This window comes from Jaculus jaculus, chromosome 7 (assembly GCF_020740685.1).
Source record: "Jaculus jaculus isolate mJacJac1 chromosome 7, mJacJac1.mat.Y.cur, whole genome shotgun sequence".
Lineage (NCBI taxonomy): Eukaryota > Metazoa > Chordata > Mammalia > Rodentia > Dipodidae > Jaculus > Jaculus jaculus.
In genome coordinates, this window is record NC_059108.1 from 127,692,591 (window position 1) to 127,719,272 (window position 26,682).

At 46.0% G+C, this 26,682-nt stretch overlaps 1 protein-coding gene across 2 annotated transcripts in view; it reads left to right on the forward strand.

Moving 5' to 3' along the window:
- The window catches only part of Fbln5 (fibulin 5), an 89,653-nt gene that overhangs the window by 31,387 nt on the left and 31,584 nt on the right, over positions 1 to 26,682 (forward strand). For both annotated transcript variants that reach the window (XM_004649334.2, XM_045155020.1), the window contains exon 5: positions 24,854 to 24,976. In XM_004649334.2, coding sequence (XP_004649391.1) covers positions 24,854 to 24,976 — 123 coding nt within the window. The remainder of the gene's footprint in view (positions 1 to 24,853; positions 24,977 to 26,682) is intronic.

Below are 26,682 nucleotides of genomic sequence, written 5' to 3' on the forward strand. Positions count from 1 at the left end.
AGTCAGGCTAGGGCTCTGTGGCACCTGGCTTATCTCTGAAGATGCTGTCTTCAATTGCAGTCACCTCCTAATGTACTGGAGCAAGGACTTCATACTAATTTCGGTGGGAGGCGACAACACAGTTTATCCTGTGTAGAGAGCCACAGCAAGGAGAAGCCATTGACCCAGGCACAGCCATGTCTACCTCCAGTTGAACCATAGAGACCAGAGTGGGGCACAGTCTCTCCTCAATTCCTCCTCTTGGACTGTTCATATGAGCCTGGCCTTGAGTATGTACAAAAATTCAGCCTACAGTGGCCTCATTCTTAGATCATCTAACCTTGTCTCCCTGGACCCATGCTTTTTCTATATTTGATTTAAAAAAATAAAGTTATATCAAAATTTTTCTGAGTGTACACAAAATAAACCACCGCTGTTTAGATAGTGCTGCAGTGTCTCCATCAGAACTACTGAGCCAACTTTCACTCTATTCTTTGTGTCTGTCCCTACCTTCCTTCCTCTCTCCCAAGTCACCCCAACAGGTCAAAGTCACACTGGGCACACAATCTGGGCATAGAACACTGCCTTATCCGCTAGTGGAAACCCTTCTGAGATCAGAGGCCACAGAGAAGCCATCTTTCTTCTTGTCCTTAATCACCCTCATGTGTAATTCCTTCCAAGAGGACTTCTTTGGCGTTTACTGTCCCCATTGTGATCCTGTTGGAACCTTCCCCTTTGAGCTCCTGAAATGCTGTATGTGTCCCTTTATTGGGACATTTCTCATCACCTCCCTTAGACTAGAGACTCACCTATGTGCCCTGTGTCCTAACCAAGCCTCTATCTTGGTTGGTTGTCTTTGATTCTGTCATCTCCCTCATATCCTTTCATGGGGTGGGGGGCATCTGTAATGTCTTTTGGCCTGTGGATGGGCCCACAGCCCAAGAACACTGAGTAGCAAGTGCTGGGTAAGCAGGAAGATGAGACTATTGGTAAACGCCACAGCAACAAACCTTTGTTTAGATTCCCCACCCTCATTGACAAAGACAAGCGCCTACATTTTTTTGTGTGTGTGTTTGTTTTTTTGAGGTAGGGTCTCACTCTAGCCCAGGCTGACCTGGAATTCACTATGGAGTCTCAGGCTGGCCTCAAACTCATGATGATCCTCTTACCTCTGCCTCCCGAGTGCTAGGATTAAAGGCATGCACCACTACTCCTGGGTAAAATTTTTTAATATATTTTATTTATTATTTATTTATTTATTTATTTATTTAGAGAGAAACAGTGGACCTCTAGCCCTTGCAAACAAACTCCAGATGCACGCGCCACCTTGTGCATCTGGCTTACATGCGTGCTGGGGAATTAACCCTGGCACTTTATAACCTCAGAGCCATCTCTCCAGCCCCAAATTTAATTTTTATGCTCTTTTTGAATATGCATATGTGTGGCATACATGTGTGTATGTGCACATGTTCATATGTGTATGGCACACATGTATGTACAGGTACACATGCATGTGTGTGTGGCCAGAGGGTAACATTGGCGTCTTCTTCAGTTGGCCTCCACATTATTCTTGGAGTCAGGGTCTTTCAGTGAACCTAGAACTTACCAGTTTGACTAGCCCAGCTAGCCAGTTTGCTCTGGGGATCTGCTGTCTGTCTCTCAAACGCTGGGATTACAGGTGGGTGCCCTCATGCCCAGCGTTCATGCTGGGGATCTGAACTCAGATCTGAACCCTCCTGCTGACATAGCGACTGCTCTATGGACTGAAACATCTTCGCAGGCCCTCTGCAGAATTTATGGAGACACGAGACTTTCTCCATCCTTTCCTCCTGGCTTGAGCACAATGGGTCAACGGAGGAATCTGCAGACTGAGTGCTCAGCGTTCTTGAACCCCCAGAGTTCAAAGGGAATGACTCTTCAGGCTAATTTTGAAGAAACTCTTTAATCATTTCTTAAATAGTGGCATTCTTTTGGCCCGGCTTTATGGAGACACCCCTGCTCCCCCACCGTGACCTTCTGGCCTCTTGTTTCTTGGCGGAAAGTCTGGGTCTGCTGGAAAGACAAAAGCAGTTTCAGCCGGGCGCAGGGTCCGTCCGCGAATGCAGAGCCGCGCGCCCCAGAGAGCCTGACTCTGCAGAAACAGCTGGGCCTTGGCAGGCGGGCTTCAGAAGAATGTGCAGAACTTGGAAGCATCCTGTCCCAGATGGCATATGGAATACGGAGAATGTGCTGTCAGGGAGGGCAGATCACTGTCTGGCTAGGAGAAGCCTCACCTGAGGATTGGCTCAGAAACACCATCCTCACTGCACACCTTCCCCTAGACCCAAGCTACCCGGCTGGCACATGGGGACAGAATGCCTGGGCATTGTCTTGTTGGCTCATGGGATGGTTGGCAGGAACTTCTAATGCCTGGGCCCTCACTCACCCCTTGTGCCATTAGCTACGTGTGCCTTAACATGACAAGGGCTGGGAAGACGGCTTTAACTATTGTGTTCTCAGAGCTTTCTAGGAACAGGGGGCAGGTCTCTCAAGATTTACCTTTAAAAAATGAAACACTCGGGGGCTGGAGAAATGGCTTTAGAGGTTAAGTGCTTGCCTACAAAGCCAAAGGACCTCGGTTTGACTCTCCAGGACCCACGAAAGCCAGATGCACAAGGGGGCGCATGTGTCTGGAGCTTGTTGGCAGTGGCTGGAGGTCCTGACACACCCATTCTCTCTCTCTCTCTTTCAAATAAAAACAAAACGCTCATTCTCAGTTAGCATTGATGCCCTGGCTTTTGATGAAGTGACGCCAGCACTTGGACTCATTGGTTCGTTAAAACTGTAGGGAAATTTGACTAAATTCAGTGCATCAGCGATTAGGAGTTTAGAACACGGCGCTTTGAGAACTCAAAGCAGGAGGTGCCAATGGGCTCAGGATGGGGACAGCAAAGACCTTAGAAGGCTGGTCATTAGGGACAAGAAGGGAGAATGGCTTCTCGGTGGCCTCTGACCTCAAAAGGGTCTCTTCTAGAAGAGAAGGTTGTGTTTCTTATTGCAGGTGACGGAGCCCTAACTCAGCGTAGCTTAAGTAAAACAAGCAAAGAGCACGGAGCAAGAAAAACATGGTATGTAATTTGTATTTTCATACCTGAAAAGCCCGACAGTGGAACTAGCTTCAGACATGGCTGAATTCCAGGGCTCAAGTAATGCAATTCAGACCTTGCTGTTTTCCGTCTCCATCTCCTGTCTCCGATCCATAGTCTTCTGCATTCTTGGGACAAGCTGTGTCTGGCAGCTCCAGGCTCGCATGTTAACGCAGAGACCGCCTCCAAATCCCTGGAGCTGCTGCTGCAGCCGAAGACTTTGGCAGGCTCCGGGAGTCAGCCTGGGTCGCTTGAAATCCCTAACTTTACTGCTATGAGCAGCCACCTGTGGGGTTGTGACTGTGCCACACTGTCTAAGGCTACCTGGAACAAATGGCAGGGTATGGAAAGGTCCCTCGGAGCAAATTGGGGTGCCACGACCACATGAGGGTAGTATGGGTGCTACATGGGCAAGGGCTAGACCTGGGATCCTGTGAAAGGAACTTAGGCAGTATTTGATGTTCACACAGATTATATGGAGCTTACACTGAACTGGAAGCTTGTTTCCTATGCGTGTGTGACAAGCCAGCTCCCAGTCTAAGAACGTGTGGTGTAGCTTCTGCTTGCTTTACACCACTGTACCCTCCACCTCTTTCCAAGGTCTTCCAAGCCTTGCTTATTTCATCCAGCATTGGGTTTCTAAGATTCCCATCTATGCTGGTGACTGTAGCTGAAGGTTCTTATTTACTTAGTTTTCTCAAGGTAGGGTCTTGGCTCTGGCCATGCTACCCTGAACGTGCCCAATCTCATCTGATTGTGGACGCTAAACCGTGGCAGGCCCGGTTACTACTTGGGTGGGAGGTAGGGTGTTGCTGTAGCCCAGGCTGATCTAGAACTCACTGTGTAGTTTTAGGCTGGCCTCAGACTCATAGTGGTCCCCCTGCCTCAGCCTCCTGAATACTGGGATTAAATGAGTGTACCGCCTCATGCGGCTTATTTTATAGATAAAAATATACTATGTATATGTATAAAAATTATCATAAACCCCTCCAATTACTTTATCTTGTCCCTCTCCCCTACTCCTTTTCATTATTCCCCTTCTTTTTAACTACTTTGCTGTCTCTCTCTCTCTCTCTCTTTTTTACCCTTCTCTTTTATCATCTATGACAGAATGTTGATGGGCCCAATGTTGTACAGGTAACAACAGTCACTGTGGTGTCATGAATGCAAATGCCACTTCATGTCTGGAAGACAGCATCCCACAGCACTCCTCTCCATCCTCTGGCTCTTAAATTCTTTCCACTGCCTCTTCTCCAGTGTTCCCTGAGCCTTGGAGGGGGGTGATAGAGAGGTCTTATTTAGTGCTGATCCCTCAACAGTCTCTTATTGTCAGTACTTTTTGATGAGTTAAATTTTTTTTTATTATTATTATTTAAGGAGAGAGAGGCAGATAGAAAAAGAATGGGTGGGCCAGGGCTTCTAGCCACTTAAACGAACTCCAGATGCATGTACCACCCTGTGCATATGGCTTTCCGTGGGTACTAGGGAATCGAACCTGGGTTCTTTGGCTTTGTAGGCAAGTGCCTTAACTGCTAAGTCATCCCTCCAGCCCACAGTTTTTTTTTTTTTTTTTTAATGTTTAGTTATGTGAGAGACCAAGAAAGAGGCAGAAAGAAAATGGCACTCATGAGTAGGGCACACCTCCAGCAACTGCGAGTGAACTCCACACACATGGGTTACTTTATGCATCTGGCTTTATTTGGTTACTGGGGAGTTGAACCTGGGCCATCAGGTTTTGCAGGCAAGGCAAGGGCCTTTAACCACTGAGCCATCTCTCTGACTCCTTTGACAAGTTTTGAGTCTCCCAGTAGTTACATGGCAAAAAGAAACTTCTTTGGCCAAAGGTGTGAATAGCACTGATCTATGGATACAGACATGAATATTTAGAGGGTCATTTAATGGGCACAACATATCTATTTAGCCAAACAACCATAGCATGTTCCCTCCTAGGACCTATGACTTTCCCAGCTACAGGCTTTTGACTAGATTTTCAGTGCCAGGCATGAATTCTTCCCATGGAATGGGCCTCAAATCTAATAAGAGAGCATTTGGTTACCACCATAATGCGGTTTACTGTTGTTTACTGGTGTTAAAAAAAAAAAAAAACTACCAGTAGAAGTCTCCAGTATGAGGATAGATTATGCCACAGTTTATTGACTCACTCCTGTGGCAAAAGCCATTTGGGTGGTTTCGGCTTCTTTGCTGTTGAAAAGAATGATGCTGCAAATATTCTCCCAGGGGATATAGTACTGAGCTATAATGTAGTAATCTTAACTTCACAAGCAGTGCATTTCCCAAAACAGCTATCTGCTGATTTACAGTATTCTAGGGTATATTTTGATCTAGAATCTCATGGGTTTCTTAGTTTGTGCCAGTCGGATTGTTGCTTAACAAATAACATCTTCTCAAATATTCAGTAGTCTTTTTGTTGCTAATGTGTAAAAGTGCCATTTCTTTCCTCCCTTCTCTCTCTCCTCTCTCTTTCCTCCTTTCTTCTTTTTTTGGTTTTTCAAGGTAAGATCTCCCTCCTCTGCCTCCCAAGTGCTGGGAATAAAGGAGGTCACCACCATGCCTGGCTCAAGAATCGTTCCCGTTATTGTGACAATCACAGTATCTGTGAATCATGAGAGCTTTTTCTTTTTTTATGATTTATATTTATTTTTTGTGTTTTCAAGAAAAAGAAAATGGATGATAGCCAGGCGTGGTAATTCATACCTTAATCCTAACACTGAGGAGGCTAAGGTAGAAGCAGTGCTGTGGGTTCAAACCCAAACTGGGCTACAGAGTGAGCTAGAGTCAGACCTTGCCTCAAAAAAAAAAAAAAAAAAATGTAAATTGTGACCATAGGCATCCTTATCTGTTTCCTGATAAGAGAATTGCGTCTAATGTTTCACTATCGACAGTTAAGCTTCGCTGAGCTGTCTTTCTCTTGTGAAAAAGCATGGTGTAGCTCAGTGGTAAAGCACTTGCCTAATATACACAAGGCCCTGGGTTCTATCCCAAGTACCACTAAGAAATCACTAATGGGTATTACATTTCATCTAATGCTTTTTATGAACATATTGAAATATTTATTTGCTTTAAGAAATGTGTTCATTTGAGTACTCACAGTGGTAGATTTTCTTATTAAAACCCCCTCCCTCTCATTCCTAGGGAAATCAATTTGGTCATGAGATAGCCATAGTTTGTTTAAAATATACTGTTCAACTAGTTTGGCTAATATTTTGTTTAGGATTTTTGACATCAGTATCTACAAATTAAAGGGGCCCCTCACATTCCTTCTTTTGAATTTCTCTTTCTGACTTTGGTATCATATAATCTTGATAGAGTGAGATTTTTTCTTTTCTAGTCCCTGGAAAGCTAAAACAATCAAATCATAGACTGTTTCATGGAAACTTTATTAGAGTTTGCCTATAAGATCATTGAAATCTGGCATTTTGTATGTGTGAATGGGAAAGTTTTTAGCTGCCAATGTAAATTCTTTACAATTATGGGATTATTCAACTATTTGGACTTGATATTCCTTTTTTCCCCTCAGACATGATCTTACTTTGTAGTGTAGGCTTGGCTCAAATTTGCTATGTAGCACAGGCCAGCCTCAAACTGGCAACCCTCCCCCCTCCTCCCTCCTCCGTGCTGGGATTCCAGGCCTGCACCACCACATCTGGTTTCTAATTCCTTCCTAAATCAGTTTTTCAAAGTCATATTTTTCTAAAAATTAGTCCTTTTAGGTTTCTAGAATATTTGATGAACTATTTCACTACATTCTTTGATTTAGTTCTTTTTGCTCTATAGTTTGCTATTTTCATTCCTAATATTTTGTACTGACTTATTTCTGATTTGTTTCTTTTAATGACAAACCTTTCCAAGTCCATAATCATTTTAACTACTTCAAAGAACCAATTTCTGACCTTGTTAACCTCTCCCTCCCTTCCTTCTTTCCTTCTCTTGTCTTCTTTGTAAGTGTAGGCCATTAGACTTCTTGGGTTTTTTGTTGTTGTTGTTTCCAATTTCTCAGGCTAGATGCTTCACTCATGACTTTTAAGCCTTTCCTCCCCCCCCACATCAGAACTTGGAAAAAATATACATATATAATTTTCCTGTGTGTCTTGTAAATGTGTCAGTTAACAATGAAAGTATGTCCTGACCCCGGTTCGAGGCCCGGTTCCCCAGATCCCACGTTAGCCATATGCACAAGGGGGCGCACGCGTCTGGAGTTCATTTGCAGAGGCTGGAAGCCCTGGCGCGCCCATTCTCTCTCTATCCCTCTATCTGTCTTTCTCTCTGTCGCTCTCAAATAAATTAAAAAAAAATTTAAAAAAATGTTTCAAAAAAAAAAAAAAAAAGAAAATATGTCCTGAGAGATATCAGGGCATTTTGTCCTATGTGAACACCACAGAATGTGCTGACACAATCCACATCTGGGCTGTGTAGCAGAGCCCTATTTCTAGGTTACAGACCTATAAAGCACGTTATAGTACTGGATTCTATGGGCAGTTGTAACAGAAGTATTTATTTATATTCTGTAGGCAAGAGAGAGTGATGAGAGGCTATTCATGTATTTCAACATATATAAACATAGCAAAGGTCCGGCAAGCATACAAAGTAAGAATTTTCAGCTTCTTTATATTTCTATGGATCCCCATAATATATATGGCTATTGTTGACTGAAATGTCATTTCAACACATGGTGTATAGTATGCCATTGCTATTAAGGTCTAAGAATATTGTTTCCATTGCATTTATTTATTATGATCTATGATTTATTCAGTGATGAGTTCTTAAATTTTACACATTTATGAGACCATAATTCACCTTTTATATTGCTTTGTAATTTAATTACATTGTCACCAAGGAATATGGCTTGTATGATAAAGTCTAAAATTTGTTTGGATATGATTTATTCACTTTCACATCCATAGTGTCTAGCCCAGTGCCAAGAACACAGAAGTTTCTTGGTAAATAGTTGTTGATATAATGAATGACAGATGTCTATTGACTATGGATGCATGGAATCATCTCTTGTGACTCAAATTGCCCAATGCTGCAAGCCACATACTGTTCCAGAATGCCCTGCAGGGAATCAAAAATATTGACTTCTCCCCTGTTTATTGGCCTAGGAAGCAGACGCAGGGGGTGGTGGGGAGGCTGCTTGCAAAACTGGCAACTTGAAGCCTTCCCAGCAGCCTTACACTCAATAGATTTAGATAATGGCTTTCCCACATGCTGATTATATGACCCAGAGAAAGGGAATTTCTCTATAATGGTAATGGTTCTATAAATACATTTCAGATGGTGTGTCCTCCAGTGAACCTCACATTTTATTGAATCCCTAAAACTCAGGCATGATGCCTCTGTGAAAAAAAAATGGTGTAACTGACATCAGCCTAGTCAGTGGTGGGCCAGCTGAGTTCCTGACATGTACATTACCCACCTCTACTTCGTCTTATTATTTCTAATAGTGGGATGGTAATGCCTTAGACTCACCTAAGAGGATATAAGCAAATAAAAACCAGACTTAATTCTGCTTATGGAGACTATCTGGAGACAAAGAATGAAAAATTCTGAGCTGTCCAGCACCAGTCAGTAATGTTGGTTAAATGAATGGAAGAAGAATGAAAAGTCCCTTCCTTTATGAGCACACTCCCTCCTTCTTGAGTTCAGTACAACTTTGGTATATTAAAAAAAAGATTTAGTCAAGAGCCAGGCGTGGCGGCGCACACCTTTAGTCCCAGCACTTGGGAGGCAGAGGTAGGAGGATCGCCATGAGTTCGAGGCCACCCTGAGACTACATAGTGAATCCCAGGTCAGCTTGAGCTAGAGTGAGACCCTACCTTGAGAAACCAAAAAAAAAAAAAAAGTAAGTCATAACTTCTCTGTATTTTCCTCAGCCTCTTTGGAAAATAAATGCCTGTCAGACAGGTCTGGAAAGAGGTCCACATAGAAATATAAGAACATTCTTATCTCAGAGCAAGCCTCATGAAATAGCACAATGTTTATACATTACAACATTTATGTCATAGCAACCTATCTGTATTGTCACAATGTTCCATTTGTATAACTACACACTATTTATATAGTGTAATTCTCCATATATGTGCATGTGCATACATATATATGTATATGGGGGGGAGAGAATAGCGATATTTTTAGTAACATTTATAGAAACAGTGCTTATAATAGACACCTGATATACAGCTGACCAGAAAGCTGAAGATAATTCATTGTCCTCCCAGGTCCTTTGTGAAGTGACATCAGGTGAGTCTCCACCATGAGGCTGCCCACCCCACTTACCTGGCCATAGTGAAGTCCAGGCCCCTGCTCTGTACGCAAAGGCAAGTTGTAGGTAGGTGTCTCCTACCACGTTGGTGTCCCTTCCCCTAGCGTCCTCCAGAGGGCCTCCTCTGCCTGCCTGGGTTTGGGAAGGGCCCAGCAGACACCTGTGCCTCGGAGGAGTAGGGTGAATCAGGTTTCCAGATACTACAGTCCTGAGACCTTGCTTTCTCAGAGGAGAAAGGCCTCCAAAGAGCCAGTTCTGAACCTGGCTTCCTGGCCCTTTTTTTTTTAAATTTTATTTTTAGAAGCTAGATTCTCCTGTCCCTCTCTTCCTTCTATTTCTTCACATGAAACAATCAACAAGTTATCTTACCTGAGGGCCAATTCCCTGCCTAGCACTGTAGTAAGGATTTTACTTAATACAACATCTTCACAAAATCCTACTGACTTAGGGGTCATCACTAACTGTCTATACACATAAGGGAACCAGGATGGTAAACAGAAACCCCAAAAGTTGTTTTATATCATGCAGCTAAAAGAGTCAGGCAGGGGCTGGGGATATAGCTCAAGTTGAGCAAAATGCTGGACATGAGGACCTCAGTTTGAATCCCCAGAACCCACATAAAAGCCAGCTTGGTGGCATGTGCCTGGAATCTCAGTGCTGGTCAAGTGGAGACAGGAGGATACCCGAGGCTTGCAGGCCAGGCGGTCTAGCTGAATCAGTGACTTCCTGGTTCAGTGAGACACCTTATCTCAAAACAAGGTTGAGAATGGCGAGGAAGGTATCCAGCATTGACCTCTGGCCTCTACACACAGGTAAATTGGTGGGGTAGTTTCTGAATGGAGCCAGGTGTGGTGGCGCACACCTTTAATCCCAGCCCTTGGGAGGGAGAGGTAGGAGGTGAGGCCAGTCTGGGACTACAGAGTGAGTGCCAAGTCAGTCTGGGTTAGCATGTGACCCTACCTGGGGAAAAAAAGACAAACTTTAGGGTTGGGGAGATGGCTCAGCAGTTAAGATGCTTGCTTGCAAAGCCTAACAACCTGGGTTTGAATCCCTAGTACTCATATAAAGCCAGATGCACAAAGTGGCACATGCATTTGGGGTTTGTTTGCAGAACCTGGAAGCCTTGGCATGCCCATTCTCCTCTCTCTCTCTCTCTCTGCTTGCAAAAGATATTAACTTTTGTATTATGGTAAAATACACTTGACATACCTATCATCTGACCCTCTTGCAAGAGATTTTCATTCATATTGAGAAAATCCACAGTGCTGTGAAACAGATCTCTCAAATTCATCTTGTGACTCCAAAACTCTGCAAGCCATTGCACAATCACCATCCCTTCCTTTTGATAACTGCCATTTTCCTCTGTATCTCTATGAATTTGACTCCTGTGGGCATGTCATGTCAATATGTTCCCCATGTTGTCACATCATTGCACATAGCAACACCAGTCAACCCTTCCAGCATGCTGTGAGGCATAAGGGCTCAGTCCACTGATGCCCCACGAAGGGTCATGGTAGTTGAGGCAGATTGAATCTGGATTGCTGGGTTCCGATCTTTCAGAGCTGTACTGTTTGGGGCATGCCACCTAATTCTTCCAGGGCTGTCTCCTCCCCCGGTACTTTCACTAAAGCCTCGTAGAATGGCTGGGAGGACGTGATGAGCTGGTACAGGTGGGGTACTCAGCACGGTGGCTGGCACGTGGTAAGCCCTAAACACATGCAGCTATTCATGGTTACTAGGATTGTGAACCACTCTGATTGTGTCAGGGACCGTAGTAGGCATGCAGAAAGACTGGTATTTGTCCTGAGACCATCATGTTGTACAACAGAGAGCTCGTTTCCTTATTTAATGAGGAGGTGACTAGCTTTTATTTATACCTTCGTGTGTGTCCGTGTAATAGGTATGGTATGTGTGTTATATACCCATGTGTGCACACACATGTAGAGGTCAGAAAGGCATATCAAGCAGCCCCCGCCATCACTCATCTGTGTGTTCCCGCGAGTGGGGGGTCTCTCACTGAATCCTCACTGGTCCCTGAGCCTTACTGGGGGGGGGGGGGCGGGGTGACAGATATTTCACTTAGTGCTGAACACTGTACTGTCTTGGTCTCAGCACTCTGATGCATTTTAAGTCTCCCCAGCAGTCACCACTATCTGCAAAAAGACGCTTCTTTAACCCAAAGTGAGAGTAGCATTAATACAAACGTAAGTATTTAGAGAGCAGTTTGGTGGACACGAAAACCCATTTCATTGTGGAAGAGGGGGTGGAAAGGTAAGAACCACAGAGTGGGTATGAATATCCTGAGTCACGGTCCCCAGTCACCCCCACAGGGACTGACTGAGGCCTTCGTGACCCTCCAGTGAATACCATAACCTCACTGAGGAGGGCCTCCAGGGTAATGGGAGCTGGGGTGAGGGGATGAAAGAATAACCTGTTATAACTACTAGAAAGTAAAAATTAATATTCAAAATACATTTATCCAAATAGTAGTAGCTTCCTGGCTAGGTCTTATTGCCTCCCCAGCCATAGTTTTTTTTTTTTTTGTTTTTGTTTTTAGTTCAAGCTGATCTGGAATTCACTCTGTATTCTCATGCTTTTAGTGAAAGCTGTTGGCATTAAGCCTCCAACTCACAGCAATCCTCCTACCTCTGTCTCTCGAGTGCCAGAATTAAAAGCGTTTTTAGTGCCAAGCATTAATTCCCTCCCATACAGCAGGCTTCAGTTCCGTTCAGAGAGCAGTTGTTTTCCTCCATCACAGACATGCCACCATGCACCTTTTGTGCCTGGCCAGCCACGAAGCTTGCAAGGTCCATGGCTGGTTAAGACTGTTAATGACTTTTCTCCCCCAACAGGCTGCACAGGTCTCTCCAGCATCCTGAAATCTTTATGACTAGCTTTTATTTCAGAGTAAAAACGAGATACAGAGTGAGTGAGAAAGATGCAGAGAAGAGAGAGAGAAAATGGGCTTCCCAGGACCTCTAGCCATTGCAAATGAACTCCAGATGCATATGCTAGCTTGTGCGTCTGCCTTTACATGGGTACTGGGGAATTGTACCTGGGTACTGTGTCCTTTGGCTTTGCTAGCAAGTGCCTTAACCGCTAAGCCATCCCTCCAGCCTTCAGTGTTTTTAAAAAAATATTTTATTTATTTGAAAGACAGAGAGAAAGGCTGGGAGTGGGGGGAGAGAATTGGCACGCCAGGGCCTCCAAAGCTACTGCAAACAAACTCCAGACGCATGCACCCTCTTGTGCATCTGCATTACATGGGTCCTGGAGAGTCGAACCAGGATCCTTTGGCTTTGCAGGCAAATGTCTTAACCTAACCGCTAAGCCTTCTCTCCAGCCCTGTTCTCAGTGTTTTTACTAGAATTTCCCCATTCCTGCTACTTACACGTATTGCAAAAGTTTAAACAAACTCAAGTGAACAGCCAGGAAGATGGTTCAGTGGGTCAAGTGTTTGCCATACAAACATGAGAACCTGAATTTGGATTTCCAGCCCACATAAAAGCTAGGCGTGGCACATGCCTGGAATCCCAGCCAGGGGGACATGGAAACAGGAGGGTCCCCAGGGCTTGCTGCCTACATAGTCTAGCTGAATCAGTGAGTTCTAGATTCAGTGAGAGACCCTGTTTAAAAAAAAAAAAAGTGGGCTGGAGAGATGGCTTAGCGGTTAAGCGCTTGCCTGTGAAGCCTAAGGACCCCGGTTCAAGGCTCGGTTCCCCAGGTCCCACGTTAGCCAGATGCACAAGGGGGCGCACGCGTCTGGAGTTCGTTTGCAGTGGCTGGAAGCCCTGGCGCACCCATTCTCTCTCTCTCCCTCTATCTGTCTTTCTATGTCTGTCGCTCTCAAATAAATAAAAAATGAACAAAAAATATTAAAAAAAAAGTAATAAGGTAGAGAGCAATCTAGGTAGGCTTTTCACCTCTGGATTCAAGATGGCTGCTATAGCTCTCACCATCACATCTGTATCCCTGAGATAGGAAAGAAAAAAAAAAGGGAAACGTCTGTTCTTTTTCAAAGAAGGACCCAGATGTTGTACCCATTATTCTTACTGGCCGGGCTTTAGTTACGTAGTCCTACTTCACCACACAGGAAGCTTTAAAATGCAGTCATATTTATTTTGGAGAGACAGAGAAAGGCAGAGAGAGAGGGGGAAAGAGATAGAGAGAGAGAGAGAATGGGCATGTGCCACCTTGTGCATCTGGCTTATGTGGGTACTGTGTACTTGAGCCTTGAACCGGGGTCCTTGGGCTTCACAGGCAAGCGCCCAACCGCTAAGCCATCTCTCCAGCTTTAAAATGCAGTCTTTTGTTGGGAGAAGGCTAGTGAAGGATGCTAGCAGCCTCCACCACATCCTTCTCCTAGCTCCTCCGGAAGTGATTCCTCTCAGGGATGCTCCCCTCCCCACTTTTCCCCACCGTGACTCTTGCCATACTGAATGGGGGTCATCAGGCGCTGCTGCTTTTCATAGACATGCTGCATCTCATTTGTCTTTGAATCCCAGAGCCTTTCAACAGTGTTGGCCCATGGTAAATGTGTGTGGTGTGGACGAGCCCCGAACAGATGTGCTGTTGGCATTAAGCCCCTGGCGCCATGTGAGTCATGGTGGGAGGCGGAGGTAGCGGCTGGCACAGGCTGGCAGGTCTGCCAGTTGTCTGCCCCTCCTCCACCCCCACAGCTTCTTCGCCTTCCTATCTTACTGGCCCGGGAAACCCAGGAGGCTGTGGCTGACCCTGCAGGGCCAGTAGGAGGGGCAGTACCCATTTCACTGGCCAAGTAAACACTCAATCCTGAAAAGTGTTCACTCCGTTCCAATACTTATCTTAGGTTCCAGTGATATAACCTGACTCTTAGCCCAGAGGGGGATGGGAAGTGGGGCGCGGCTGTTTCAGCCTTGTGCTCCGTGTGAGTTGGGATCTCACTTCGAGATCAGGACACAAGACCACTCCTCACCTAGGGACAGCGTCTGTCTCTTTCTGCCTGTCGCATTCTCTTCCCACTCCATGGTTCTTATACCCCTCGCCTCTTGCTCCCCTCCGCCAGAACCTCAACAGTTACCCTCTGATCTAATGAGCACGAGAAGGGGTGTAGGATCCTTCTAGACGAAGTGGTGGCTGCTGGCAGAAGAGGGTGGCAGAGTGGCTTGCCCTCTGAAGTACGCAAAACTGACCCAGTTCTTGAAACTTGTTATGAAGAATGAGCTTCGAGCTTCCAGTCACTTCTCCCTACTTGTGCTAGGAGACAGGTTTTGGAAATGGATGGGAGAACTAGTCTATCGTGGCTCCAAGCATTAAGACCTGCCCTCCCCTCCCAGAGCTGGAGTGTTCCTAGTTACGTGTTCCTTCTGCACCCCCTTTGTAAGCAGTGTCCGGCTTTCCCATTCCTGTGGGCTCGAGGAGGGTAAGTGAGGGTGGCCACCTGCTAGAGATAAGGAGGCTGCGGAGCAGGTCAGCCATCCCCACTAGGAGGTCCTTGTGAGGTGGTGAGGGAATCACACTTGGAGTCTGGCCCCGGCTGATCTCAGCTGTGGGAAGAAATGCACCTGCGATTTCCTATCCAGCGCCAAGGGGGACCCGGCAGGGGATGTTTGTTGCTGCCTCTGGACTGATTAGTCCCTTGGGGTGGGTTTGCACACCTGGGGGTTCTCACACCAGCACCAGGCTGAAGGCTTTGTCTGGATAGAAATATAGATGGGATTTCCAGCTATGCCTTAAGGTCCTGCCGATATTTTTTTTTTCTAAAAAAAAAAATGCTTATTTAGATATCTTTAAAAAATATTTATTTATTTATTTGCTGGGGGGAGGGGAGAGTGTATGGCATACCTAGACCTCTTGTCACAGCAAACGAACTCCAGATGCATGTCCCTGGTTGTATAAGTCCTGGGGAATTGAACCAGGCCTGCAAGCTTTGCAAGCAAGTGCTTTTAACTGTTGAGTAATCTCCTCAAACCCTTTTAAAAAAATTATTTATTTATTTATTTGAGAGCAATAGATAAAGAGGCAGAGATAGAGAGAGACAGAGAGAGAATGGGCGCGCCAGGGCTTCCAGCCACTGCAAACAAACTCCAGACGCGTGCACCCCCCAGTGCATCTGGCTAACGTGGGTCGTGGGGAATCGAGCCTTGAACCAGTGTCCTTAGGCTTCATAGGCAAGCGCTTAACCACTAAGCCATCTCTCCAGCCCTGTTTTTGGTTTTCTGAGGTATGGTCTCACTCTAGTCCAGGCTGATCTGGAACTCACTCTGTCGCCCAGGCTGGCCCCGAACTCATGTTGATCCTTTTGCCTCAGCCTCCCAAGTGCTAGGATTCAAGGGGTGCACCACCACGCCCAGCCTGACGTCTGTTTTCAAGGTGGGAAGCTGTATTTTTTTTTTTCCTTCACTGATGTCTTCCCACCTGTGATTGCTGCAAACACCCCCTGCTCCTCTGAGATGTCCAGCTCTCTGGGGAGGAAAGAGGATCAGCAAAGTGTATCAGGCCAGCAAGTTGCTATGGGTGTCTGTCCAGCCCTATTCCTCTGTTGATGTCCTGATTCCCAGGGTGATGTGATCAGTAGGTGAGGCCTTATGAGGAGACCAAGAGCTCAGTTCTCTCCATCAAGTGAGCATCCTTCCTCAAGACTGGGAAATGATGGCACTGTTAACACAGACAGAACACTAGGAGCAGGAGCCTTGCGCGCACACGTGTGTGTGTGTGTGTGTGTGTGTGTGTGCATGTGTGTGGGGGGCTCATGTCTCAAACTTTGAAACTGAAGATAACAAGACAGGAGTCAGGATGTGGGTGGGGAGTAGGCAGAGAGGACGCAGGGCATGTTGGGGGCCAGGCAGATTACAGGAGTCAGGACCCATGGCCTTCGCTGGCTGTGCTCTTGAGGGTTCATTTTACAACGATGATGATGTGTATTGAGGGAAAGACGTTAACCTTTCTCCTACTTGGAGCCTTTTGTGCTTTCGTCATCACCTTAGGGGCAGGATTTCTAAGATCTTGGTTAAGATTCAGGAAACTGAGTTCACTCATAGGAAACACAAACACCACTAAATAACTAAAAGGAGCAGAGGACCTTTGGCAGGTTATTATGACCTAGGGTCAAGGCCTCGCAGAGCAGCCACCAGCTGGTGCAAGGGCGGATGGAACCATGGCAGTGTGTGAACAGAGCAGCATTCCGTGTAGTCAGACTGTGCTAGGGGCTTTAACAAGACTCTTTTTTCTCGACATAGGGTCTCACTCTGGTCCAGGCTGACCTGGAATTCACTATGTAGTCTCAGGCTGGCCTGGAACTCTCGGTGATCCTCCTATTTCTGCCTCTCGAGTGCTGGGATTAAAGGTGACTCTTAAACAACAGTATAGTTATCCCTCAGCACCCATAGGGATTAGTTTCAGGAGCCCTTCAGATATATATTCAAATCACTCAACTCCTCAAAAACAAGTCTACTACAAAATTGCCCAATAATCTCTGCCATCCTTCCATAGACTTTGTTTTTTAAAAAATACTTTTTTTTTTTAAGTTCAGAGAGAGAGAGAGAAAGAGGGTAAGCGCAGGCACATGAGGGCCCCCCGCTGCTGCAAATTAACTCCAGATGCATACACCACTTTGTGCCTCTGGCTCTATGTGGATTCTGGGAAGTCCAACCCGAGCCGTCTGTCAAGCTTTGAAGAAAGTGTCTTTAACTGCTGAGCTATCTCTCTAGCCCGCTTCCATAGACTTTACGTTATCTATAGACCACTAATAATACAAACACACAATGTGAATGCTATGTAAATAGTATTTTGCATTGTTTAGGGAGTGATGAAAAAAAATACTCTGTAGCTGCACACCTCTTATCCTAGCACTCCGGAGGCAGGGGAAGTAGAATTGAGTGTTTAAGGCCAACCTGGGCTACATAGTAAACCCTTGTCGAGAGAGGGGGGAGGAGAGAGGGAAAGAAAGAGAAAGGAAGGAAGGAAACAAAGAAAAGCTGGACATGGGGATTCACACCCACAATCCCAGCATATGAGAGGCTGATGTAGGAGGATCGATCACTGAGTTTGAGGCCAGCCTAGGATGCTGTAGCAAATTTCAGGTCAGCCTGGGCTAGCCTCAGAAAGACAAGAAGAGAAAAGAGAAATGAAAGAAGGAAGAGAAAAGGAAAGTAAAGAAGAAAGAAAGGAAAAGGAGCAAGTAAAATCCACACATGTCCAGTTTGCAAATGTTTTTAGTCTGTAGCTGGTGGAATCATTGCAGAGCCCATAGCGACAGGATTGGCTACAGCAGGGAGGGAATTGCAGCTTGCTTTTTTTTTTTTTTTTTTTTTTTTTTTATCGCTTCTTGATGAATGCCCTCCTAGGCATCTCAAATGCCTTCTGAATGTCCAGCAGGTTGTATGGACACAGCTGTGCATCACTCAGAACAGTCTAGCACCTTGCTTTGCAGGGTGGACCCTGAACCACTACCACCGGCATGACCTGGGAGCTATTAGAAATGGGCACTCTGGGGCTGGAGAGATGGCTTAGTGGTTAAGGCGTTTGCCTGCAAGGCCAAAGGACCCAGGTTCGACTCCCCACGACCCACATAAGCCAGATTCACAAGGGGGCACATGCATCTGGAGTTCATTTGCAGTGGCTGGAGGCCCTGGTGTGTCCAGTTGCTCTCTCTTTCTCTCTACCTGCCTATTTCTGTATCTCTCTCTCTCTCTCTCAAATAAATAAAAATAAAAGAGAAATGGGCACTTGGAATCCTATGTTAAACCAGATCCCCACTGGTTCATATGCATGCTAAAGTTTAAAAGCACTGGCCTATGATAGTACAGTGAGTTCCCAAGATGGTTTTGCATTGAATTAGCTTAGGTAACTTAAAAGTTATACAGCTTGCCAAGCTTAATCCCAGACATTCTGATGTAGTCTGATGATTCTCATGGGTAGCTAGGTTTAGAAAATGCTGGCTGGTGCCACCCATTCAAAAATCTTCTCTGGTGATGGATGAGTGGCAAGAATTTTAGCAAATGGAAATCTAATTTCAGCTCCATGTCTGGTTGCTCTCTAGTTAGTGAGGGGCCGAACATCAAGCCTTTAAGAAAACATGTCTAGATTGCCAACCAGCAGCCTTTCCCCGTTCTTCTTAGGACATCTTGATGCAGGATGCTTGGAAGGACATGTGTGCTTTCCCTCCCCCCCCATTGCAGTGGCCACTGTATTTTGGCATGAGTTGAATGGGCTTGGCCAATTCACTGCCCTGTTTGAAAGCAACTGCAGTCAGTTAATGTTTACCATACATGCTGCGGATGAAAATAATTACCCACAAACCAATGTGATCCTCATTACTTACATAGCTCGTCTCTGTAGAAGATCATAGCTAAGGCCCTCTCAGAATTCTCCTCCAAGCTCTTGCTTTATGGCTAGAAGAACAGAATCCAGGGAGAGGCCGAGTTCTGGATTCTTCTAGTTGGTCTCTTCCAAGATGGAAGGACTTATTTTGTTGTTTGGAAAATGGACCACATATTTGTTGCCTAATTAGTGCTACAGAATGAGCAAGCCTTGGTGTTCCACGCTTCGCATTAAGCACTGGGGAAAAGGCTGTAAACACAAAAGGACTTGATGCCTGGTGATCACCCAAGGCTGCGAGACACATGGAGTGCAGATGTCCTAGGAATTCAGCGAGCGAGTTCTCAAATGCTGAAGTCTTTAATTAAGCAGGTGTTTGGGAAGTAAATCCTGTGTAGCTTCCAGCCTTGGCTGGGCTTGTCTGGCTGAAAAAAAAAAAAAAAAAAAAAAAAAAAAAATGGCCCTGGCCCAGCCCAGCAGCAGGGCTAAAACAGCCTTTGCTTGAAGGCATAGGAATGCACCATTATTATTGTCTTCTTTCTTATCAAACTCCATTAGCTAGAGCAAGAAAGGAACAAAAATGGCTGGGAAAAACATGTTTCACTGGATAAAAATTTACTACCAAGAAAATGATTTTTTTTTTTGGTCTTGATTAAAAAAGGAAGAGTGGACCCCTTGGAATGCTGTGGACTTCCAAGGACTTCTGGGCAGCTCTCAGTGTCACTCAAGGAAGAGTGTTTCCCTTTGGTTATCAATGGTGTTTCTCACACTAGAACAGAGACATTCAGGGGAGGCATCTCACATCAGCCCTTGCTTGTTCACAGAATTGGAGCCCAGAGACACAGGAAGAGGCAAGGATCAGAGCTGGCGGCAGTCCTCCTGCCTCAGCCTCTAAGTGCTGGAATTACAGGCACATACCACCACATCCAGCATGTATAGTTGAAAAAAATTTTTTGAGCCGGGTGTGGTGGCACATGCCTTTAATCCCAGCACTCAGGAGGTAGAGGTAGGAGGATCGCCATGAGTTCGAGGCCACCCTGAGACTACATAGTGAATTCCAGGTCAGCCTGGGCTAGAGTGACACCCTAACTTGAAAAACCAAAGAAAAATTATTTGAGACAGAGAGAGAGAGAGGATGGGCATGCCAAGGCCTCTTGCCACTGTAAACAAACTCCAAACACATGTGCCACCTTGGGCATCTGGCTTTACATGGGTGCCAGGGAATCGAACCTGGATCATCAGGGTTTGCAAGTAAGCACCTTTAACCATGGAGCCATCTCTCCAGCTCAACATATAGTTTTCAAAGAACATTTTATTTTGATCAGAGTTTGTGCTATGAAAGTAGACTTAGTATTTTCCTATTACCTTTCAGGAATAAATATGAAACTATGAATACATGTATTTATAATATGAACATTCAAATGTAATAGCTGGCATGCGGATGCCTGTGATTTATACTGAGACATGTTCACAGCGGCACATTAAGTCTGTTGTGCCTACCACTGGAAACTTTGAGGTAATAACCCGAGAGTTAACACTAGGGCTTGTTCTTGGAACTCTAGCCTCTGAGACAGAAACGTGTTGCCTGACGCTTTCTGAGAAGGATCCACTCCCAAGGAGAGGGAATTTAATGGGCATGACCAGGCAGTACAATACTCAGTCTTCAGAGAACTCCAGATTAACGAGTGTGTGTGTGGGGTGGGGGGGAAGGGGTGCCAGTCACCCCTTGTTTCTGCTGCTGACTTTTCCTTTGGAGGCTGAGGCTTGCAATAGCATTTGGGTGCAGCACCATCTCATCCTGAATCAGAATGGAAGGTTGTAGCCGGGCGTGATGGCGCACACCTTTAATCCCAGCACTCAGAAGGCAGAGGTAGGAGGATCATTGTGAGTTCAAGGCCACCCTGAGACTACATAGTGAATTCCAGGTCAGCCTGGGCTAGAGTGAGACCCTACCTCGATAAAACCAACAAACAAAACAACCAGAATGAAAGGTTCTGCGTGTTTTGGTTTGCCAGAATGGTCAAATTGTGTTGCGATATGAGGCCCATCCCTCCATCTGGTTTCTGTGTGAGATCATGACTGAGCCATAGGCCATTTCTCTGTCTATATTGCCTTACATTCTTGCCCACATTACTGTCTGGCTGGGATGTGAGACGTAGATGTTAGCAGGAAACCCCAGATGAGCATCCTGTGGTGTGGCACATGGTCCTGGGCCCTGGAGCCTGTTCTGCTTGTGGCCTCCCAGCGAGCATCAAGGTAGGGTGGTGACTGGTTCAATGTTTTTTAAAAAAAATATAATTTAATTTATCTGAGAGAGAGGAAGAGGCAAAGGAGAAAGAGAGAGAGAGAGAGAAAGACAATGGGTGCCCCAGGGCTTCCAGCTACTGCAAACAAACTCCGGATGCATGCGCCCTCTTGTGCATCTGGCTTACATGGGTCCCGGAGAGTCAAACCAGCATCCTTTGGCTTTGCACGCAAACGTCTTAACTGCTAAGCCATCTCTCCAGCCCCCGGTTCAATGACTTTTGAGTGAACAGTTGTTTGAGTGGAGAAGGCCACACTGGAGGCTGGGGAAGGGAGCAGTTGCAGCTCAAACAATGCTTCACGAGTCAGCAAAGCTGTGCTGCTTGACGCAGCTGAGGGGGACTTCGTCCTGGGCAGGAACAACACTGGGCTTGTTCAGGTTCCAGAAAATTCCATGAGCCCTTTCTTCCAGTTTCTAGAATGCTGGTCACCGGGACAGCAGTTAAACATTGCCCCACCTGGGGGATAAGTAAACCACGCTTACTGTAGTAGAAACCTTCAAGTGCCCAGGCAGCTGACTGGAGTCACAGATCCTAGGAGGGAGCAGAGAGCCAGCAGAAGGGCATTCAGTAATGTTCCAGGAGGGACTGTGCTTGATGCCAGCTCTCCTTTAGGGCCCTTAAGGAGATTTAGAAAGATGGACAGACACATACACAGTGCCACTATAAAGCATAAAGAATGAACGAGGGGTTAGGGAGATGGGTCAGTGGGTAAAACCCTTGTTGTGAAAGCTGAGTAACCAAATTCAGCTCTCCAGAACCCACATAAAGCCAGGAGCAGTTGTGAGCATCTGTAATCCCAGCTGCCTATGGAGAGATGGGAGGCAGAGACAGGAGGGACTCCTTGGAAGATTCTAGACCAGCTAGTTTGCTGAGCACAGCAGTGAATGAGAGTGGCTGCCTAAGATGGACTGAATACCAGCACCCGAAGTTCTCCTCTGACCTCCGCATGGTGTTGAATCACACACAGAAAGAATGAGTGAATAAGTGACTGCACAGATCCAGAATCCCTTCTCCTGGGAGACACTTCCTAACTATTGCACAGGAAGGGAAATAGAAGGCAGGATTTGTGCAGGAGGATAATGACACTTGCTCGGGTTGCTGTAACTTGTGCTTTTTCCACTGATGCCGAAAAGGAGGCTCTGCCAAAGAATGTCCTTGGAGTGCTGCAATGTATTTTTCCTTCTGTGATTTAAGTCAAATGCATTGAATGTAAGCGATTCAGCTGTGGGCCGGAATGTGTACCGCCTCCTCCGACTCCGCGTGGAAACCTGCAGTGCAAACATTCCCAGGCTGAGCCCCCTCAGGTGTGTGAGCTGACGGTTTAGGGGATGGTGCTCGCTGCTAAATGGTCGTGTCACTTGGTTGGCTGAGGAAAGCCAGGCTGGGACTTGTCAGCCACAGCTCATGCTTTTGGTGCACGTGCACAATGTCCCACAGTTACTGAACGCTTACCATGCATACACCATTACACTGCGTATGCTTTAAGGCTAGAAGTAAGCCCTTTAAAGAACACTCCAAAGGGGGCTGGAGAGATGGCTTAGTGGTTAAAGTGCTTGCCTGTGAAGCCTAGGGACCGAGGTTCATTTCCCCAGGACCCACATAGGCCAGATGCACAGGGTGGCGCATGCATCTGGAGTTCGTTTGCAGTAGCTGGAGGCCCTGGTGCTCCCATTCTATTTTTACCTGCCTCTTCTTCTCTCTCAAATAAATATGAGAAGTCTTGGAGTATAAATACAAGTCTAAATCTTTAAAAGAAAAAAAAAAAACTCCAAGAGCCTATAGAGGTCTTAAAATATATTGACATTCAGTAAATGAATTAGTGAAAGTTAAATTTTTATATTTTATTGCTATTTTTAATTTATTTGAGAGCAATAGACAGAGAGAGAAAGAGGCAGAAAGAGAGAGAGAGAGAATGGATGTGCCAGGGCCTCCAGCTACTGCAAACGAACTCCAGACGCGTGCGCCCCCTTGTGCATCTAGCTAACGTGGGTCCTGGGGAATTGAGCTTTGAACCAGGGTCATTAGGCTTCACAGGGAAGCAACTAACTGCGAAGCCATCTCTCCAGCCCAAATTTTTATTGTTTTTAACGTGTTGTGTGTGTGTAGGCATGTGCGTGCCATAATGCACATGTGGAGGCCAGAGAACAACATAGGACTGCTTCTCTTCTCTTTTAATTTTCCTTTTTTTTTTTTTTTTTTTGTTTTTGAGTAGGGTCTCACTCTAGCCCATGCTGACCTTGGATTCACTATGTAGTCTCAGGGTGGCCTCGAACTCATGGGAGGCAGAGGTAGGAGGATCGCTGAGTGCTGGGATTAGAGGCCTGTGCCACCACACCCGGTTTATGATCACTTCTTGAGCACACAGCAAACCAAGCCCAATGCTACACCAAGTCCGGTCTCAGGGAGCTACCACACCCTATTCTCTTCTACATGCACGGTTGTCATCTCTGGTGCCGGGGATCAAAACCAGGCCCTAAGTAGGTACTCTACCACTGAACTACCTCCCTAGCCCCTAAATGCCATCTGGGTGAATGAGGAGAAATTGTGCAACCTGCAGTGTTAAGAGGCAGAAGAGGTGTGACGGGGCTGTCGGACATAGGCAGCGCCCTGGGTTAAACCTAAGCTGTCTGACAGGGTGAGGTGGGGCAGAGAATAGGCAGCAAGGCCTTGCTCAGCCCTTCCTGTATCTCCTCGGCTCTGGCCATTCCCCCCAGGGTCCCCGCGCACCGTGAGCTCCAGTCAGGCAGGCGGCCTGGGCTCAGCCAATGGCTTGATGTTTATTGTTGTTCCCTTGGCCCAGTTTGCTCAGCTGTAAAGTGGGTCTGTGAGGTAGCTACTAGGGTAAATATGGCACCAGGCACAGCACACGGTAAACGGCAGCTTTGGATGTTCCCGCAGCCACACAGTGTACCATTTGGCAGGGGTGAGGAGAAGGTGTAAGAGAGCAAACCTGACGCAGTTGTGAAGGTGGGACACCAGAAGGGGTAGGCAGGCCATGGGGGGCAGTGCTGATGAGAAGAAAAGGCACTGGATTTGGGTCAAGAAGATCTAGGGTGCTCCTGTGGTACCTATCAATGTATGAACACTTAATGAAAACAAACAAACAAACAAACTTTCTTCCTGAAACTGGAACGGATGGTGGTACATGCCTGTAATGTCAGCACTTAGGAGGAGAAGATATTCAAGATCATCCTTAGCTACATGGTGAGTTCAAGGCCAGCCTGTGCTACATGAGATCATGGAGAGGGAGAAAGTGTCCTCCCTTAGTAAAAGTGAGACTGTACCATAATACGATCCTGTCCTTGGACCCAGGGTATTCCTCCCACAAGCTTTGTATAGGAAAAAGGGAAGAAGGATGTTTGTGTTTAAACAATTTTTTTAAAGATATTTTATTTTTATTTAATTACGAGAGAAAGAGGCAGAGAATGGATGTGTCAGGGCCTCTAGCCACTGCAAATGAACTCCAGACACATGCACCACCTTGTGCATCTGGCTTATGTGGGTACTGAAGAATTGAACCTGGGTCCTTAGGCTTCAACAAGCCAGTGTCTTAACTGCTAAGCCATCTCTCCAGCCCCTTTAAACAGTTTTGAACACTGATTGTCCAGTGCCTGTATAAGGCACCTTGGGAGATACCATCATGAACACAGGTTAATTTTTTTTGAGCTTGGATCCTCTATTAAGGAACTTGGAGATGTGAGTGCCATCTAGCTATGACATCTGTCATCCCATTGTTCGCCAGGGTTGATTCCACTGATCTGGCTGCCTTCCAGCCAAGAAAATGAACAGCTGGGACCTCTGATGGCTGCAGAGCCCATATGATATGAGATATGAAGGATGTTCTCTGGGATATTTTTGTATTACAGATGTGGACGAGTGTGCGACAGATTCCCACCAGTGTAACCCTACCCAGATCTGCATCAACACCGAAGGAGGGTACACTTGCTCCTGTACTGATGGCTACTGGCTTCTTGAAGGCCAGTGCCTAGGTAAGAGCCGTGGGAGGGTGTGGCTACGGGGGACGGGGACTCTTGGAAACTGGTGGTTGCCATTGCCGTGCAATGTGGTGTGTGGCCCAAGTATGGTAAGTTTTTCTTGGAGGGGTACAGAAGACTATTAAATGAGCTTATTTTTGTCACCTCCCATTAAGATCACGTATCATCATTAGCCTGTCATGGTAGTTTTTCAAAGTACTTTAAGTGCTTGAGTTTGAATTTACCCAGACCTTCTTCCTGCATTCGGGATGCTCATATCAAAGCCAAGAAGTGATCGAAGTGAGGGCTATTTTGCTCTAGTTAGTGGTAATACTAGATGGAGGGAATACTTCTGCTTAGAAAAATGTTCCAAGTCCCAAATGTGGATCAGTAGATTCTGATGAAAGCCCATCATCTCCCAATACCCCCACCTCTGCCATGTCCACCCCATTAGCTGGCTCTTTCTTTTTATGCAAAGATCGTCAGCCATCACTGAGAATTTTGTCCTTTGAAGTTGGCATCTGATATGAGATCTTTCTGTTTGTTTTTGCTGGAGGGCCTTTTTTTCCCCTTAATTCTTTTTCACTCCGGATTTACATTTAGCCAAGTGAATGAATCCGTAGCAGTCTCCCCCTGCCACTTCAATTTCTGCTCTCAGGCTGTGATTTCTATGTCGTGTTTTCTTGGAAAAGTCTTGCCAGTTTAAATTCTCTAAGACATTATTCTGTAGGCTGAAATTCAGTCCTAGAGGAGCTGAGAAACAGATCCAACGAACATCATGGAAAAAATATATATATATAGAAAACTGTACTTCCTTCCAAGTCTCTTGGTTGAGGCTGTGTTGGGTCTGCTCTCCTGACCTGTCCAGGGTCCTAGAGGCATGGTCAGCTGCCTAGTCTTGGCCTGGTCCTCAATTCCAGGTAGGCACAGAAGAGCCGATGCACCGGGTGCTGAGAATATGATAGTCCCTGTTCATTTTAAACCATCTCTGCTGTAACGGAAAATTTGATGCTACCGATTTGAACGTAGGCACATCAATGACAGGAAGTTATTTGTAAGGAACTTATTATGTAGAAATTCAGAGCTGGAACGGATGTCAGATATTATATCATCCAACTTTTATAGAATTGGAGGCAAACTCAAAGAGGAGGAGCCATTCCAGCAAATTTAAACTGAGTTAGTTCTAACCTTGAAATCTCCTGCTTCTCAGGCTATTTTTTTTCCACCAGAAGGGGCGCTAGAGAGATGGAAGAGACCAGGATCCAAAAGTACTAGACTAGTCTGGCCAGAGAGATGCCAGCCACTTCCTCTTTTTGTGAAGATCATTCTCTTCCAGAGTTGGAAAGAGGGCTACTTATCATGGCCATGTGACAGTCAGACACATGACCTGGAGACCTTTCCCTAGTCGAGGCTGGCCTCCGGCCTTCCCTCCGTCAACGTGCAAGTTTAACAGCCACCTTCCCTTCTGTGCACCTGTGAAGGCCTTGCCTTTGCAGAGAGGTGTGAGGGCTGTCTTTCCTTCTTGTGCTCCTAAGGGAAAGGGCACCTTTCCTACCTGCTTCCCTGAGCATTGGTGATGTGCCAAACTGTACTTGATGAAGAGGTTAGGATCAACAACTACACAAACAAAGACTACACAAAGAGCTTTTCAACTGGGAGCTTGCCTGCCCAGTGCTCCGGCAGCGGAGGTGGTTGGGATAGATTAGAAGTAGCTAGGGTTC